The 13947-nt window shown below is 37.5% G+C and overlaps 1 protein-coding gene across 3 annotated transcripts in view; it reads right to left on the reverse strand.

The window, feature by feature from the left end:
- Positions 1-13947, reverse strand: part of DNAH7 (dynein axonemal heavy chain 7) — a 235229-nt gene that overhangs the window by 121295 nt on the left and 99987 nt on the right. For all 3 annotated transcript variants that reach the window (XM_070581701.1, XM_070581700.1, XM_070581702.1), the window contains exons 28-29: positions 6694-6906; positions 4060-4158 (exon numbers count right to left, since the gene is read on the reverse strand). In XM_070581701.1, the coding sequence (XP_070437802.1) occupies positions 4060-4158; positions 6694-6906 (312 nt within the window). The remainder of the gene's footprint in view (positions 1-4059; positions 4159-6693; positions 6907-13947) is intronic.

Raw genomic sequence — 13947 nt, forward strand, 5'->3', positions numbered from 1 at the left:
AAGATAATCAACATATCTTGTGACCTTTTGTAAACCTCCTTCCCATCTCTCCTTATCGCCTCCCACCTCTATCCCCAGGAGACCACTGATTCGCTTTCAGTTGCTATTTTTATTTGCATTAGCTAGAATTTAACATAGATGAAATTACACATATGTGTCCTACTTTTGTTGGTCTGGCTTCTTTCACTCAGTATAAAGATTTGAAGATTCACACATGTCACCGCATGTGTAACAGTTCATTCCTTTCATTGCTGAGTAGTATTCCACTGTATTGAAGTGCCACAGGTTTTAAATCCATGGTGGACATTTTCGTTGTTTCCAGTTTTTGGCTATTACAATTAAAGCTGCTATGAACTTTTGTGTATAAGTCTTTGTACAGAGAAGCACTTTCGTCTGTCTTGGGTAAATATCCAGGAGCAGAATGCTAGATGATATGGCGGGTGTGCATTTAACATTTTAAGAAACTGCCTGTTTTCTAAAGTGGTTGTACTATTTTACATTCACCCCAGCAGTGTATGAGAGATCCGATATTTGGTATGATTAATCTTTTTAATTTTAGTCATACTAATAGGTGTGCAATAGTATCTTATTGTGGCTTCAATTTGTATTTCCCAATGACTAACATATTTGTATGTGCTTATTTGTCATATATATATCTTCCTTAGTGAAGTGCCTGTTCAAATCTTCTGCCCATTTTTAACTGGTTTATTTTCTTAATGATGTTTTGACCATTTTTAAAATATTCTAGATACAAGTCCTCCATCATATATCTAATTTCCAAACATTTTTTCCTAGTCTGTAGCTTGTCTTTCATTCTCCTATCAGTGTCTTTCAAAGAGCAAATGTTTTTTAATTTTGATAAGTCCAGTTTATCAATTTATTATTTTATGCATGTGCTTTCGGTGTTGTACTTAAGAAATTTTGTTGGGGCCGACCCAATGGTGCAACGGCTAAGTTCACACATTCCGCTTCTAGGCAGCCTCGGGTTCACTGGTTCGGATCCCGGGTGCGGACATGGCACCACATGGCACACCATGCTGTGGTAGGCATCCCACATATAAAGTAGAGGAAGATGGGCACGGATGTTAGCACAGGGCCAGTCTTCCTCAGCAAAAAGAGGAGGATTGGCAGTAGTTAGCTCAGGGCTAATCTTCCTCAAAAAAAAAAAAAAAATTTTGCTTAACCCAAAGTCACAAAGGCTTTCTCCTGTTTTCTTCTAGAAATTTTATAGTTTTATATTTAGTCATAATATTTTTAAGTTAAAAAGTTAGAGAATGAACACTATCTGACTTCAAAGCTTATTATATCAACAGTGTCATCTTGGTATAAAGATAGACAAACAGATCATGGGAACAGAATAGGGAGTCCAGACATAGACCCACAGCCTCGTGAACAACTGATTCTCAACAAAGGAACAAAGGTAATTCAGCAGAGAAAAGATAATAAGATAGTCTTCAACAAATGATGCTAGAAAACCTGGATTTGCCAAAACAATAAACTTCAATGCATATCTTATGCCATATATAAAAATTAATTCAAAAGTACTTTACTCGTTGTAGTGTGTAGAATTTTAATCAGCTTGGTGTCTCTTAAAAATTCATGTCTACTCTAAACCCTCAGAATTGACTTTATTTGGAAATAGGATCTTTGAAGATGTAATTAGATTAGTTAAGATAAGGTCACCCTGGGCCCTAAATCCAACGATTGGCATCTTTATAATAGAAATGGGAGGCGGATTCAGACACAAAGACACACAGGGAAGAAGGCCATGTAATGATGGAGTCAGAGATTGGAGGGACACCAAGCCAAGCCAAGGAAAGCCAAGGATTGCCAGGAGCCACCAGAAGCTAAGAAAAAGTGAGGAAGCATTCTTTCCTAGAGTCTTCAGAAGGAACCAACACTTGATCTCAGACTTCTATCCTCAAGAACCGTGAGAGAATAAATTCCTGTTGTCTTAAGCCACCTAGTCTGTGCTACTTTGTTTTGGCAGCTCTAGGAAACTGATACAATTATAAAATGTATGATTGGAAAGAATTACAATTCCATATTTAGTGTATATGAATATATAAAGGTCATTGCAAGGTCTAAGAAACACCTTTACAAATTGCTAAGGCTACTTTATAAATGTTATAGAAACTTATGTAAGAAATATGACTATTTCTTTTTACTCTGAAGGTAGAAGTGAAAATTCAGAAGTGTCTAACGTGAAAGCATACATTCAAGCTATACTTTACAATTTAGGAATTACTAGTTTACTCTAAACTTAACTCTGTAAATGCTTTTATGGAGAAATTGATCCCAGTTGATCAAAGCAATAAGTTTCCTTGGGGCAAAGAAGAGAAAAAGGCAACTCAGCAGAGTGGTTAAGACGCTGCAGCTTGACTGCGGGGCTGGAAGCCCTACTCCCTTGTGTACTAGCCATAAATACAAGCTACTTCTCATCTCTGCACCTCGGTGACAAAACCTGTACAACACGGGTAATGACAGCATTTGCCCCATAGGGCCATTATGAATATTAAATAAATTACTATTTGTAAAGCTCTTAGAATAGTTCCTGACCCATGGTAAGCAAATAGTGTTTGCTAAATAAACAAAAACATCTCCTCAGGTTGTTCGAATTGTTAATGCTTAAGCCTGAAAGCAGCAGATAGCTCCAGAAGCTATTGGTGTTCAGTGGAGCTCAACCAAGACCAGTACTCTTCGCTCTCCCACCAAGTAGCAAGTCGGAAATACGTGGAGGTGTCCTTCTGGTTCTCACAGCAGGAGAGGTCCACAGACTCTGGGGGTGGGGGACGAGGATGCCAAATATTCTACAGCGTGCGGACAGTCTCCCACAACAAGGAATTGTCCTAATTGAAAATGTCAATTATGTTCCATTTGTGAAATACTGATCAATAAATTTTCACTGAATATACAACTGCAAGAGAATACATCTAGTGAAGGATATTTCCACTTTACAAAAATGAATATAGATTTACTCCTGGAAAATCTGTACAGTGTACCAGTACCAAAGAAACTGAGAGAAAACTTGAGGAAGAAAATTGGAACCCTTTCCTTGTAGATTTGCTTTATAAAATATTTGCTCTGCCAGCTAAGCAGTAAGGAAAGCTCCTCTCAGATGGATAAAACACGGCTGCCGTGGACAGCTGACAACGACCACACTACAGGGGCAGTGTCACTCTCACCTCCCCACAACAGCCATAACGACTTCAGTCTTTTTTCTTTTTCCTCCCCAAAGCCTCAGTACATAGTTGTATATTCTAATTCTAAGTCCTTCTTTCTTCTAAAAGCCACCACCACAGCATGGCTACTGACAGACGAGTGGTGTGATTCTGCGCCCAGAACGCACTGAACTTTAACCACCAGGCCATCGGGGCTGGCTCAAGACTTCAGTCCTCACATGCTAGAAGCTAAGTGCCTGTCTCCAAGGCAGCCCAAGTCCACACAGCATCTAACCCGCCCACTCTAATTTCTTCCAGTTGAGATGGGGAAAAGGAAAAGAATGACATCAAGAAAAAAATGATAAGAGGGAAACTTTATAACCATCACTCAAATATTTCTCAATTACTCATAACCTAATCTTTAAAATGTAACAAAATTATTAAGCTTGGGTCTTATTTTAAATTTGCCTGAAAAAACAATTTCATAAAAGTGATTGCCCTCTTTTAAAGAAATTATGCTTATTTATTTTTTCATTTCTTCAATCATTAATTTTAATCAACATTTACCAAGAACCTATTCTGACAAGGGACTCAGCGGTGTGTTAGATTACTTTCCTTCATGGAGCTTACATTCTAGCGCAATTTATAAGCAAATATATTTTGTAACTTTGGTGTGCTTATATCCTGCAGTGAAAAAAAAAAAAAGCATTATTTGAAAATCCCAAGTTGTTGAAAGTCATCCAAAGGTAACTAAACATACTTCAAATAAAACATGTTTCTCTGTGCCGTATCACTGTTTTCTATAGTGGAAGTTTCTTGTAGGGAGTTGCAAACTTGGACATTTGATAAATAGATTATTATAAGAGTTTTGATACATTGGAATAATAAATGTTCTTACCTCAAAGAGCGGTAAATCATGAGACAAAAATTTTGGCAGATTTACATCAATAATAGATCTAAGCAGCAAGATTTCTTCATTTTCATTTGGGTATTTCAGCTAAAAGAGAACACACTCATGACGAAATCTGCATCTGCTAACTGCACCCCTGTGCGTTCACACACACAAGCGCACAGGCCCCAGAGGCAACTTAAACTCACGCAAAATTGTTGCTCTCGTTTATCTCATTTAATTGGATTGTTACTAATTTTAGAAACTGCATTTATACTTGCTGAATTTCCTACTAGTTTATAACAAAAACCTAGGTTGAATCAACTACAGGTGCTCTGGTTAAAAAGCTATTGGCCATGAATCCAATATAGTTTTGGAGACGTCATTGCCTATATATGGGGTAGGAGTGTGCTTATTCTATGCATTCAAGACCAGCAATGGGCTGGTTAAGTGAAAATAACCATTAAAAACAGGTAATCATTTTTAAAAATGCATTTAAATTTAAAACACATAAACAGTCACTCATTTGCCCATATTTTGATGCCAAGTACTTTTCTCTGAGTGTAGAGTTCTGCGCCATTTTTCTTGCAGAAAAGACATCAATGACACATCATCTGCTCTGTCCAGTTTTGTTGTGTTCTGCTTTGTTTTGTTTTTTAAAGAGGATCATGCTCTTTAAAGATATTTGTGAGATAATCTAAGTGTAGGATCCTTATCAATATTTTAGGGGTTTTTTTCAGTCTTATATACTTGTCTTATTCATACCTAATTTAAAGTCAATTTTTTAGCATTTCATCTTTATGAAATCTTTCTTAAACAAAGAAATTAGTTTTCATAAAAACAGAACCCTTTTTCTTTTCACGTTTATATATCATCAGTTTCTTCAACATCTGATTAAACAACATAATAACAGTAAAATGTCCAACTGGCTTCAGAAAGTTTCGGGAATGAGCAAACTGACCCCGGGTGCGGAACACAGCTCATCCGACAGAAGCCGAAGTGGGAGGGCAGAGCAGTGCGCTGCCTGCTGGCTGCGGGCTCAGTACGGGTGTGTGTTAGCTTGGTCCACAGACAGAGTGGAGAGGGCTGATTAATGCACTAAGGCACTTAAGTAGACGGTGTTTCAGAAAACTTATATTAAATCCCGAAACACCTGTGGTATACCCCCCAAAATCTCACTGAACTCTGAACTTGTTGCCCATGCCCAAAATAAGGTTCACATAATTCACAACAATCTGAACTCAGCAATATTTCTCCCAACTTTAATACTTTACTTAACATCTCACTCCAAAGTTTCTCTTACTATCATGCATTTAATTTTCCAGAACCTTTTTTTTTTTTTCTCTAGAATCTCCCTGCCTAGTAAATTCCATGTTCCTCCTCATCTGGCTTTAACCTTACAATGTCAGTGATGCCTGGCAGTCAAGTTCAGCTGTTTCTGAATCTCCAGAGCTCCCAATGCCAAAGCCTGTCCTGCTCGTACGGACTTTGTCTTTGGATCAATCTAACTACACATAAATTATGAAGTATCAGAGTCTGTTTTGTTATTTGAGAGGCTATTATTTTAAAGCAAATTTTTAACTTGTTTCTTGATATAACAGAAAAAAACTTCAAAATATTCAAGCCAACACATTCAACAATTCTAAATTAGCTTTTGACAAAGAATGATAGGATTCATTTGCAGGATTCATTTGCTGCATAACTTTAATAGCTCAATTCAATAGTCAAGATGTCAGTGATGACATACACGAGAACAATGCATTATCTTTCCCATTATCTGACCACAATGCAATCATGACATGCCAGGTTAATACAAATTGTTGCTTCCAGTTGCATTTGTTTATTGCAAAACACGATGACTTGAAGTTATGTTAGGCTAATATGAAATAGAATATTACCACTATATATCAGAATTATTGATAACATTGTTACAGAAGATAAAAATGTATGCCATTGTTCTTAATCATGTAGGATGTATTTTAAAATCTTTATCTTCTACAAATCATGAACATGAAAATTTTATAAACTTCAAGGTCACATTTTGCATTTTGCTGTTAACTGTATCTTATCTTGCTTGCTTTCATAAAGAACTAATATGCAGTTATATTTCATGGTTCCACAAAAATACTTCCAATGAAAAGTTACCCAAGTCTTCAAATATTTGGGTTGTCATCTACATAGTTATGATTTATACCATTTTAAAATGCAAACATTATATTGCAAATCTATTACTGCTAGTCTACAGCTGGCTGCAATTGTGTAATTATAATAAGTGACAATGTTTAGGGACTTCTGTAAATATTTGTTAATTGTACACTAGTTCCTTTAAAGCTATACGTGCTCATATAGACTGGAAGCCTTCAAAATATTTCTCAGCAGCAAAGAATTTTATTCCTTGGTAGTATCAGTTTCATATATTTAAAATTATGGAACAGAACTCAAATCACTAAGAATTATATGTGTAAAGTTACAAATCATAAAATTTCCTTTTTGACATGTGCAAACTAATCAATTAGTTTTTTAGTACAACAATTGAATTTTTTTCAGTTGATGAAACCAAGCAGTTATTGGAACTCTGTGAAGACACATGGTCCTGAGATTTACAAACAGGAAGTTTATAAGTGAGAAACACGAGTTCTCTACCTTCAGATTCCCAGCAGCAGTAAGCACCGACTTCACAGCTCGCATTCCATAATCATAGTGATGCTGCGACGACAGCTGCTCTGAACACAAGCGATATGTAGCCACGATTTTCACTGACAGTGGCCGGGCTGTGACAAACCCACAGGAGTACAGGACTATTTCAGCTATCATGGCATAGTCAGGCACCATCATTGCTACTGTCCGAAAGAGAGCCTATGGGACCAGAGAAAAGGTGTTTTTAAGACACCATCACAAAGATAACTCTACTCTTTATTTCATGCATGTTACATCTTAATACCTTTTCTGCAGTAATGTTAAATTACAGTGTCCAAATCATATAGATAAAAACACAATTAAAAAATTGGTTTCTTGTTATTGTTATATAATAAATACATAATTAACTTTTTGTATATTTTTTCCTTAAATTATGTGTTAAGAACACTTTCACATCTCTATCATACTTAGATCTTTGGTAAATTATTAATTCATATACGTGTTTAGTGTCAGTTATGTTCTATTCTTCTTGGGAAGCGACATGTTATAGGAAAAAAGCATCGGACTCTGCTGGGCTGTCCAGAAGCTGGGCTTCTCATCTAGACGGGTGAGAAAGCACCTGGTGTTGGGAGACTGGGCTTCAAGGGAGGCTCTCTAGGGATCTAATTAATCATCTGACTTGGATTAATCAGGTGATCCCTAATAACAAGGCTTAACCTTTTGGAGTCTGCAGGCACAATGTCAGTCTTTCACCAAGCAAAATAAAAGGAAAAAATTGGAAATAAGACTTGGATAATAGATTAATGGAGATAAATTAATTTTCCAGATTGTAAAGATATTTTTTTCTCATAGTATTTTAAATATTGTGGGATAAATAAGTGTCATGTGATGGTAAGTAAATAGAAAACTGAATAGATTTTAAAAGAATAAATAAGAAAATTTAAGTTAGAATGTTGTTTCAGGATGTACTTCAATAGTTCATGTATTAAAACATGACAGTATTGTACTAAAGAGAGAAAACAACAATATTCTAGAAAAATGACAATTGTATTCAGACAGTGAATGACAATCGTAGTGAATGATAATTATGTTCAGATAGTTTATAAATACCTTCTGGGAATTACTTGAATTACCAAAAACACAAGGCAGACAGAAACTAAGAACATCTTGCTTAAGTGATCTGTTATGACTCTTCCAAGTTGAGAACAAATAAAAGATTTGCATCAAGTAAGATCCTTCAAATGTCTTACGTTAATTATCACCTAGAGGCCTTAGTACTGCTATTTTATCAGTAAGGTTACCATTAAAGAAAGGAATAAAATGTTACAAATATATAGCTTGAGCAAAAATGTGGAAGAGAGAAGCTTAAGCAAGTGTTCTAACCACTGCATACTTGAGGGAAAAAGAATGCAAGAGAATTACTATACAGATGGTGCCACTTTTAAAGGGTAGGCTCTCAGCAACTTTTTTTTTTAATGAATAAAAGAAAGAATTAATGAATTAACAAATCAGTCAGTCGGCCAATGGCTAGGTTAGGGTGATACAGTCTTTCCACAATAGTGCAAATTGCTACTAGTTTGGGGTCAACATCCAGTTCTGTGTGTGTAGGTTTCCTTCTGACGATCCTATTCACATTCTCTTGGCTCTATTAGCAATATGGTTGGGTAATACCATGAAACAGACATATCAGTGGCCAGGAGAAGAAAAACTAGAGCAAGGTAAAGAAGTTTCAAGAGGTTATCACGGTGTTCCATTTCATAGGAGTCCTCCATCAAAAATTTAATGTTGACTCTTATTTATCACAGAGAAAAGCATCCTGATCAAAATATTTTTTAGGTCTAAACTATTCCATAATCACCATGGCTTCTAATACTTAACTATTCTGAAACAATTAATGAGTATTGATTTTTCAGAATAGTTTCAATATAAAATACAGCTTCTCTAAAGTGGAGATGTGTTTAAGAAATTGTTCTACTATGCAGATATTATCTAGATGTACAGGATGTCAAAATGGGACTCTTTCTGCACCAAACGATACACATCACTTATCAAAGTCCCTACGATCTGCCAAATATGCAAAATTTACAAAGGAAATGTACACAATTCTTGAACCTTCTCACTTACTTGTAGATCACAAAATATTTCAGAGAGTAAGGAAGGCAGGAGGATTTGTGCAAAGATTTCCATTATGAGTTCCCGCAACCCCCCACTCATCGCCCCCAAGTTCAGTGAGAGCTTGATGGGTATCTGCATATTTGGGGAGATACCTGTCTGATGTCTGGGAAAGAAAAAGTGGCCTGGGGCAGCAGGATCAACGTGGCCTTCACTCCCAGAGCTTGCTGGGACAAAGGATGCAAGAGATGTACATGATGAGGAAAAGAGAGAGCCAAGACAGTCATTTTAAGACCTACCCAAAATAGCCCCTGGCAAAGTGAGAGCTCTCCAACAGTGAAGTCTCCGTGGAGTCAGCCACCAGAGACTCAGGCAGAGAGGAGGGAGTGACAACTGGAGGAACAGAATCCATCACCCAAGTGTCAGGAGTTCAGGTGGAGAGACCTAACAAAGGAGTCCCCGAGAACCCACGGGCATGAGCAGGATGGAAAGAGTCAGCTGTAAGAGAGCTGTTGCAGGAGGGGGCGGAGCAAAATGGCGGGGTGAGCTGACCCAGGATTCTCTCTCCTTCAAAATATAACAAAAGATTGGAAGAACTGAATTTCAGAGAACAAAAATAATGCCAGCTCATTAGAGACCTACAATACCAAGAAGGCGGAGATCATAAACCCTACTTACAGCCTCGGAGGCGCTGGAACGGTAGGAGAGAACATCGCTCCCTCCCCTAGAGTCTGCGATCGCTGCGGCGCGGGTCGGGAAGGAGCGGGGGAGGGGCCGCGTGACCGGGAGATCATCCAGGACTCCTGCCGCTGATTCAGTGGAGACCCGCTGACGGGGGGAAAGCTTCCGTCTGCGGGGACCCTATAAATCAAGGGCCTTGGGAGACCAGAGAACAGAACTGATCTGAACCCAGACCGGCACGTGTAACAACCCCTCCCCCCCAGCAAAGCCAGTGGGCGCAGCCATCTTGCCCCAAGGCAGAGAGCTAACACGCTGCTCTTGACCCCCATCTAGTGGCGACAGGCTGTAACTGCAACTGAATTCTATCACCATGAGAAAAAAACACTCCTCTACCATCCAGCAATTTATAAAAGCCCCAGACCAGAAGGAAAACAATAAAAACACAGAATTAAGTCCTGAGGACTTGGAATTAGGTAAACTAAGTGATAATGAATTCAGAGCAGCTATAATCAAAAAACTCAATGAGGTAGAGAGAAAGATAGAGAAACAAGCCGAGTTCTGGAGTTACTTCACAAAAGAGATTGAAATCATAAAGAAGAATCAAACAGAATTACTTGAGATGAAAAACACAATGGACCAGATAAAACAGAATACCGATTCCCTGAATGCCCGTGTAAACAACATAGAGGAGCAAATTAGCATAAACGAGGACAGACAGGCTGAATGGCGCCAGACAGAGGAAGAAAGAGAACTAAGAATTTAAAAAAATGAGGAAAATCTCCGAGAGATAATGGATTCAGTGAGGAGTAAGAACATAAGGATCATAGGAATTTCCGAGAATATGGAAAAGGAAAATGGAGCAGAAAGTGTGCTTAACAAAATTATTGAAGAGAACTTCCCAAATCTAGGGATCAACAGAGAAATGTGTGTAGAGGAGGGTCTTAGATCTCCTAGATTTGTCAATGTAAAAAGACCCACCGCAAGGCACATAATAGTAAAGTTGGCAAATAGGAATGATAAGGAGAGAATACTCAGTGAAGTAAGAAAAAAAAGAGAATAACCTATAAAGGAGCCCCTATCAGACTGTCAGCGGATTTCTCTACAGAAACCCTACAAGCTAGGAGAGAATGGAGTGATATATTCAAAGCTTTAAAGGATAAGAACCTTCAGCAAAGAATACTCTATCCAGCAAGAATTTCCTTCAGATATGAGGGAGAAATTAAATCTTTTCCAGACAAACAAAAGTTATGGGAATTTGTAACTAAAAGCCCTCCATTACAAGAAATCCTCAAGAAGGCTCTCATACTTGAAAAAAGAAAAAAGGGAGAAAGGGGACACAATCCACAGACTAGGGAGACCGATGGATAGAACCAGAACAGGATAGCAAATATTCAATTATAGCATTAGGGTAAAGGTAGGGAAACTACCGAAACAAGGACGATCTTAGCACTCTAACTACAAATGAATAAGACGAGTTGGAATAAAAAATGAAAATAATTATTTAGGAGGGGAAGAGCAAAGGGTCTAAATCAGTATTGGTCAAGTAGGTAAGAGACCACCAGAGAATAGACTATATTATACATGAGATTCTAAATACAAACTTCAAGGTAGACACTAAAATAAAGTACAGAACAGAGTCACAAATCATAAATAAGGAAAAATCTAAGTAACCCAGCATAAGAAATTGCAGTATTAAATGGGTAGTCTAAAGCACACAGGAAAAGAAACACAGGAAAACAAGATAATGAGCAACAGATTGATAGCATTAAGTCCACAGGCATCAATAATCACTCTCAATGTGAATGGATTGAACTCTCCAATAAAAAGACACAGAGTGGCAAAATGGATTAAAGAACACGATCCAACAATTTGTTGCCTCCAGGAAACACACCTCAGCCCCAAGGACAAACACAGACTCAGGGTGAAGGGGTGGAGGACAATACTTCAAGCAAATAGCAAGGAAAAAAAGGCAGGTGTTGCAATTCTCATATCAGACCAAGTGGATTTCAAAATAAGACAGGTAAAGAGAGACACAGAGGGACAATATATAATGATCAAAGGGACACTTCATCAAGAAGAAATAACGCTTATAAATATCTATGCACCCAACACAGGAGCACCAAGATTCATAAAGCAACTATTAACAGACCTAAAGGAAGATGTTAAAAACAATACAATAATAGTAGGAGACCTCAACACCCCACTCACATCAATGGACAGATCATCCAGACAGAAAATCAACAAGGAAATAGTGGAGCTAAATGAAAAACTAAAACAATTGGACTTAATAGTCCTATATAGATCACTTCACCCTGAAAGAGCTGAATACACATTCTTCTCAAGTGCACATGGAACATTCTCTAGGATAGACCATATGTTGGGAAACAAGGCAAGCCTCTACAAATTTAAAAAAATTGAAATAATAACAAGCATCTTCTCAGATCATAGTGCTATAAGGCTAGAAATTAATTACAAGAAAAAAGCTGAGAAAGGCACAAAGATGTGGAGACTAAACAACACACTACTGAACAAGCAATGGATCATTGAAGAAATTAAAGAAGAAATAAAAAAATACCTGGAAACAAATGAAAATGATAGCATGGCATACCAACTCATATGGGATACAGCAAAAGCTGTATTAAGAGGAAAATTCATCGCAATACAGGCACATCTTAACAAACAAGAAAAATCCCAAATAAGCAACCTTAAAGCACACCTAACTGAACTAGAGAAAAAAGAACAAATGAAGCCCAAAGTCAGCAGAAGGAGAGAAATAATAAAAATCAGAGCAGAAATAAATACTATTGAAATGAAAAAGGCAGTAGAAAGGATCAATGAGACAAAGAGCTGGTTTTTTGAGAAGATAAATAAAATTGACAAACCACTAGCCAGACTTACAAAGAAAAAAAGGGAGAAAGCTCAAATAAACAAAATCAGAAATGAACAAGGAGAAATAACAACAGACTCTGCAGAAATACAACAGATTATAAGAGAATACTACAAAAAACTATATGCCAACAGAATGGATAACCTAGAGGAAATGGATAAATTCTTGGACTCCTACAGTCTCCCAAAGCTCACTCAAGAAGAGGCAGACAATTTGAACAGACCAATCACAAGGAAAGAGATTGAAACAGCAATCAACAACATCCCAAAGAATAAAACCCCAAGACCAGATGGCTTTCCTGGGGAATTCTACCAAACTTTCAGAGAGGATTTAATACCTACCCTTCTCAAGCTATTCCAAAAAATTAGGGAAGATGGAACACTTCCTAACACATTCTATGAGGCCAACATCACACTGATACCAAAACCTGACAAGGACACCATGAAAAAAGAGAACTACAGGCCAATATCACTGATGAACATAGATGCAAAAATTCTAAACAAAATTTTGGCAACCAGAATTCAGCAATTCATCAAAAGAATCATACATCAGGATCAGGTGGGATTCATACCGGGGACACAGGGATGGTTCAACATCTGCAAATCAATCAACGTGATACACCACATCAACTAACTGAGGAATAAAAACCACATGATCATCTCAATAGATGCAGAGAAGGCATTTGACAAGATCCAACAGCCATTTATGATAAAAACTCTGAACAAAATGGGCATAGAAGGAAACTACCTCAACATAATAAAGGCCATATACGACAAACCCATAGCCAACATCATACTCAATGGGCAAAAACTGAACCCCATCCCCCTGAAAACAGGAACGAGACAAGGATGCCCTCTATCACCACTCTTATTTAACATAGTACTGGAGGTCCTGGCCAGAGCACTCAGGCAAGAAAAAGGAATAAAAGGAATCCAAATAGGGAGGGAAGAAGTGAAACTCTCGCTGTTTGCGGACGACATGATCTTACATATAGAAAACCCCAAAGAATCCATTGGAAAATTGTTAGAAGTAATCAACAACTACAGCAAAGTTGCAGGGTATAAAATCAATTTGCATAGATCAGTAGCATTGCTATACTCCAGTAATGAACAGAAAAAGAACTCAAGAACACAATACCATTCACAATCGCAACAAAAAGAATAAAATACCTTGGGGTAAACTTAACTAAGGAAGTGAAGGACCTATAGAATGAAAATTACAAGGCCTTTCTGAGAGAATTGGATGACGACATAAGGAGATGGAAAGACATTCCATGCACATGGATTGGAAGAATAAACATAGTTAAAATGTCCATTCTACCTAAAGCAATCTACAGATTCAACGCCATCCCAATCAGAATCCCAATGACATTCTTTACAGAATTAGAACAAAGAATCCTAAAATTCATATGGGGCAACAAAAGACCCCGAATTTCTAAAGCAATCCTGAGAAAAAAGAACAAAATGGGAGGCATCACAATCCCTGACTTCAAAACATACTACAAAGCTACAGTAATCAAAACAGCATGGTACTGGTACAAAAACAGGTGCACAGATCAATGGAACAGAATTGAAAGCCCA

This window comes from Equus przewalskii, chromosome 17, assembly GCF_037783145.1.
Source record: "Equus przewalskii isolate Varuska chromosome 17, EquPr2, whole genome shotgun sequence".
Classification (NCBI taxonomy): Eukaryota; Metazoa; Chordata; class Mammalia; order Perissodactyla; family Equidae; genus Equus; species Equus przewalskii.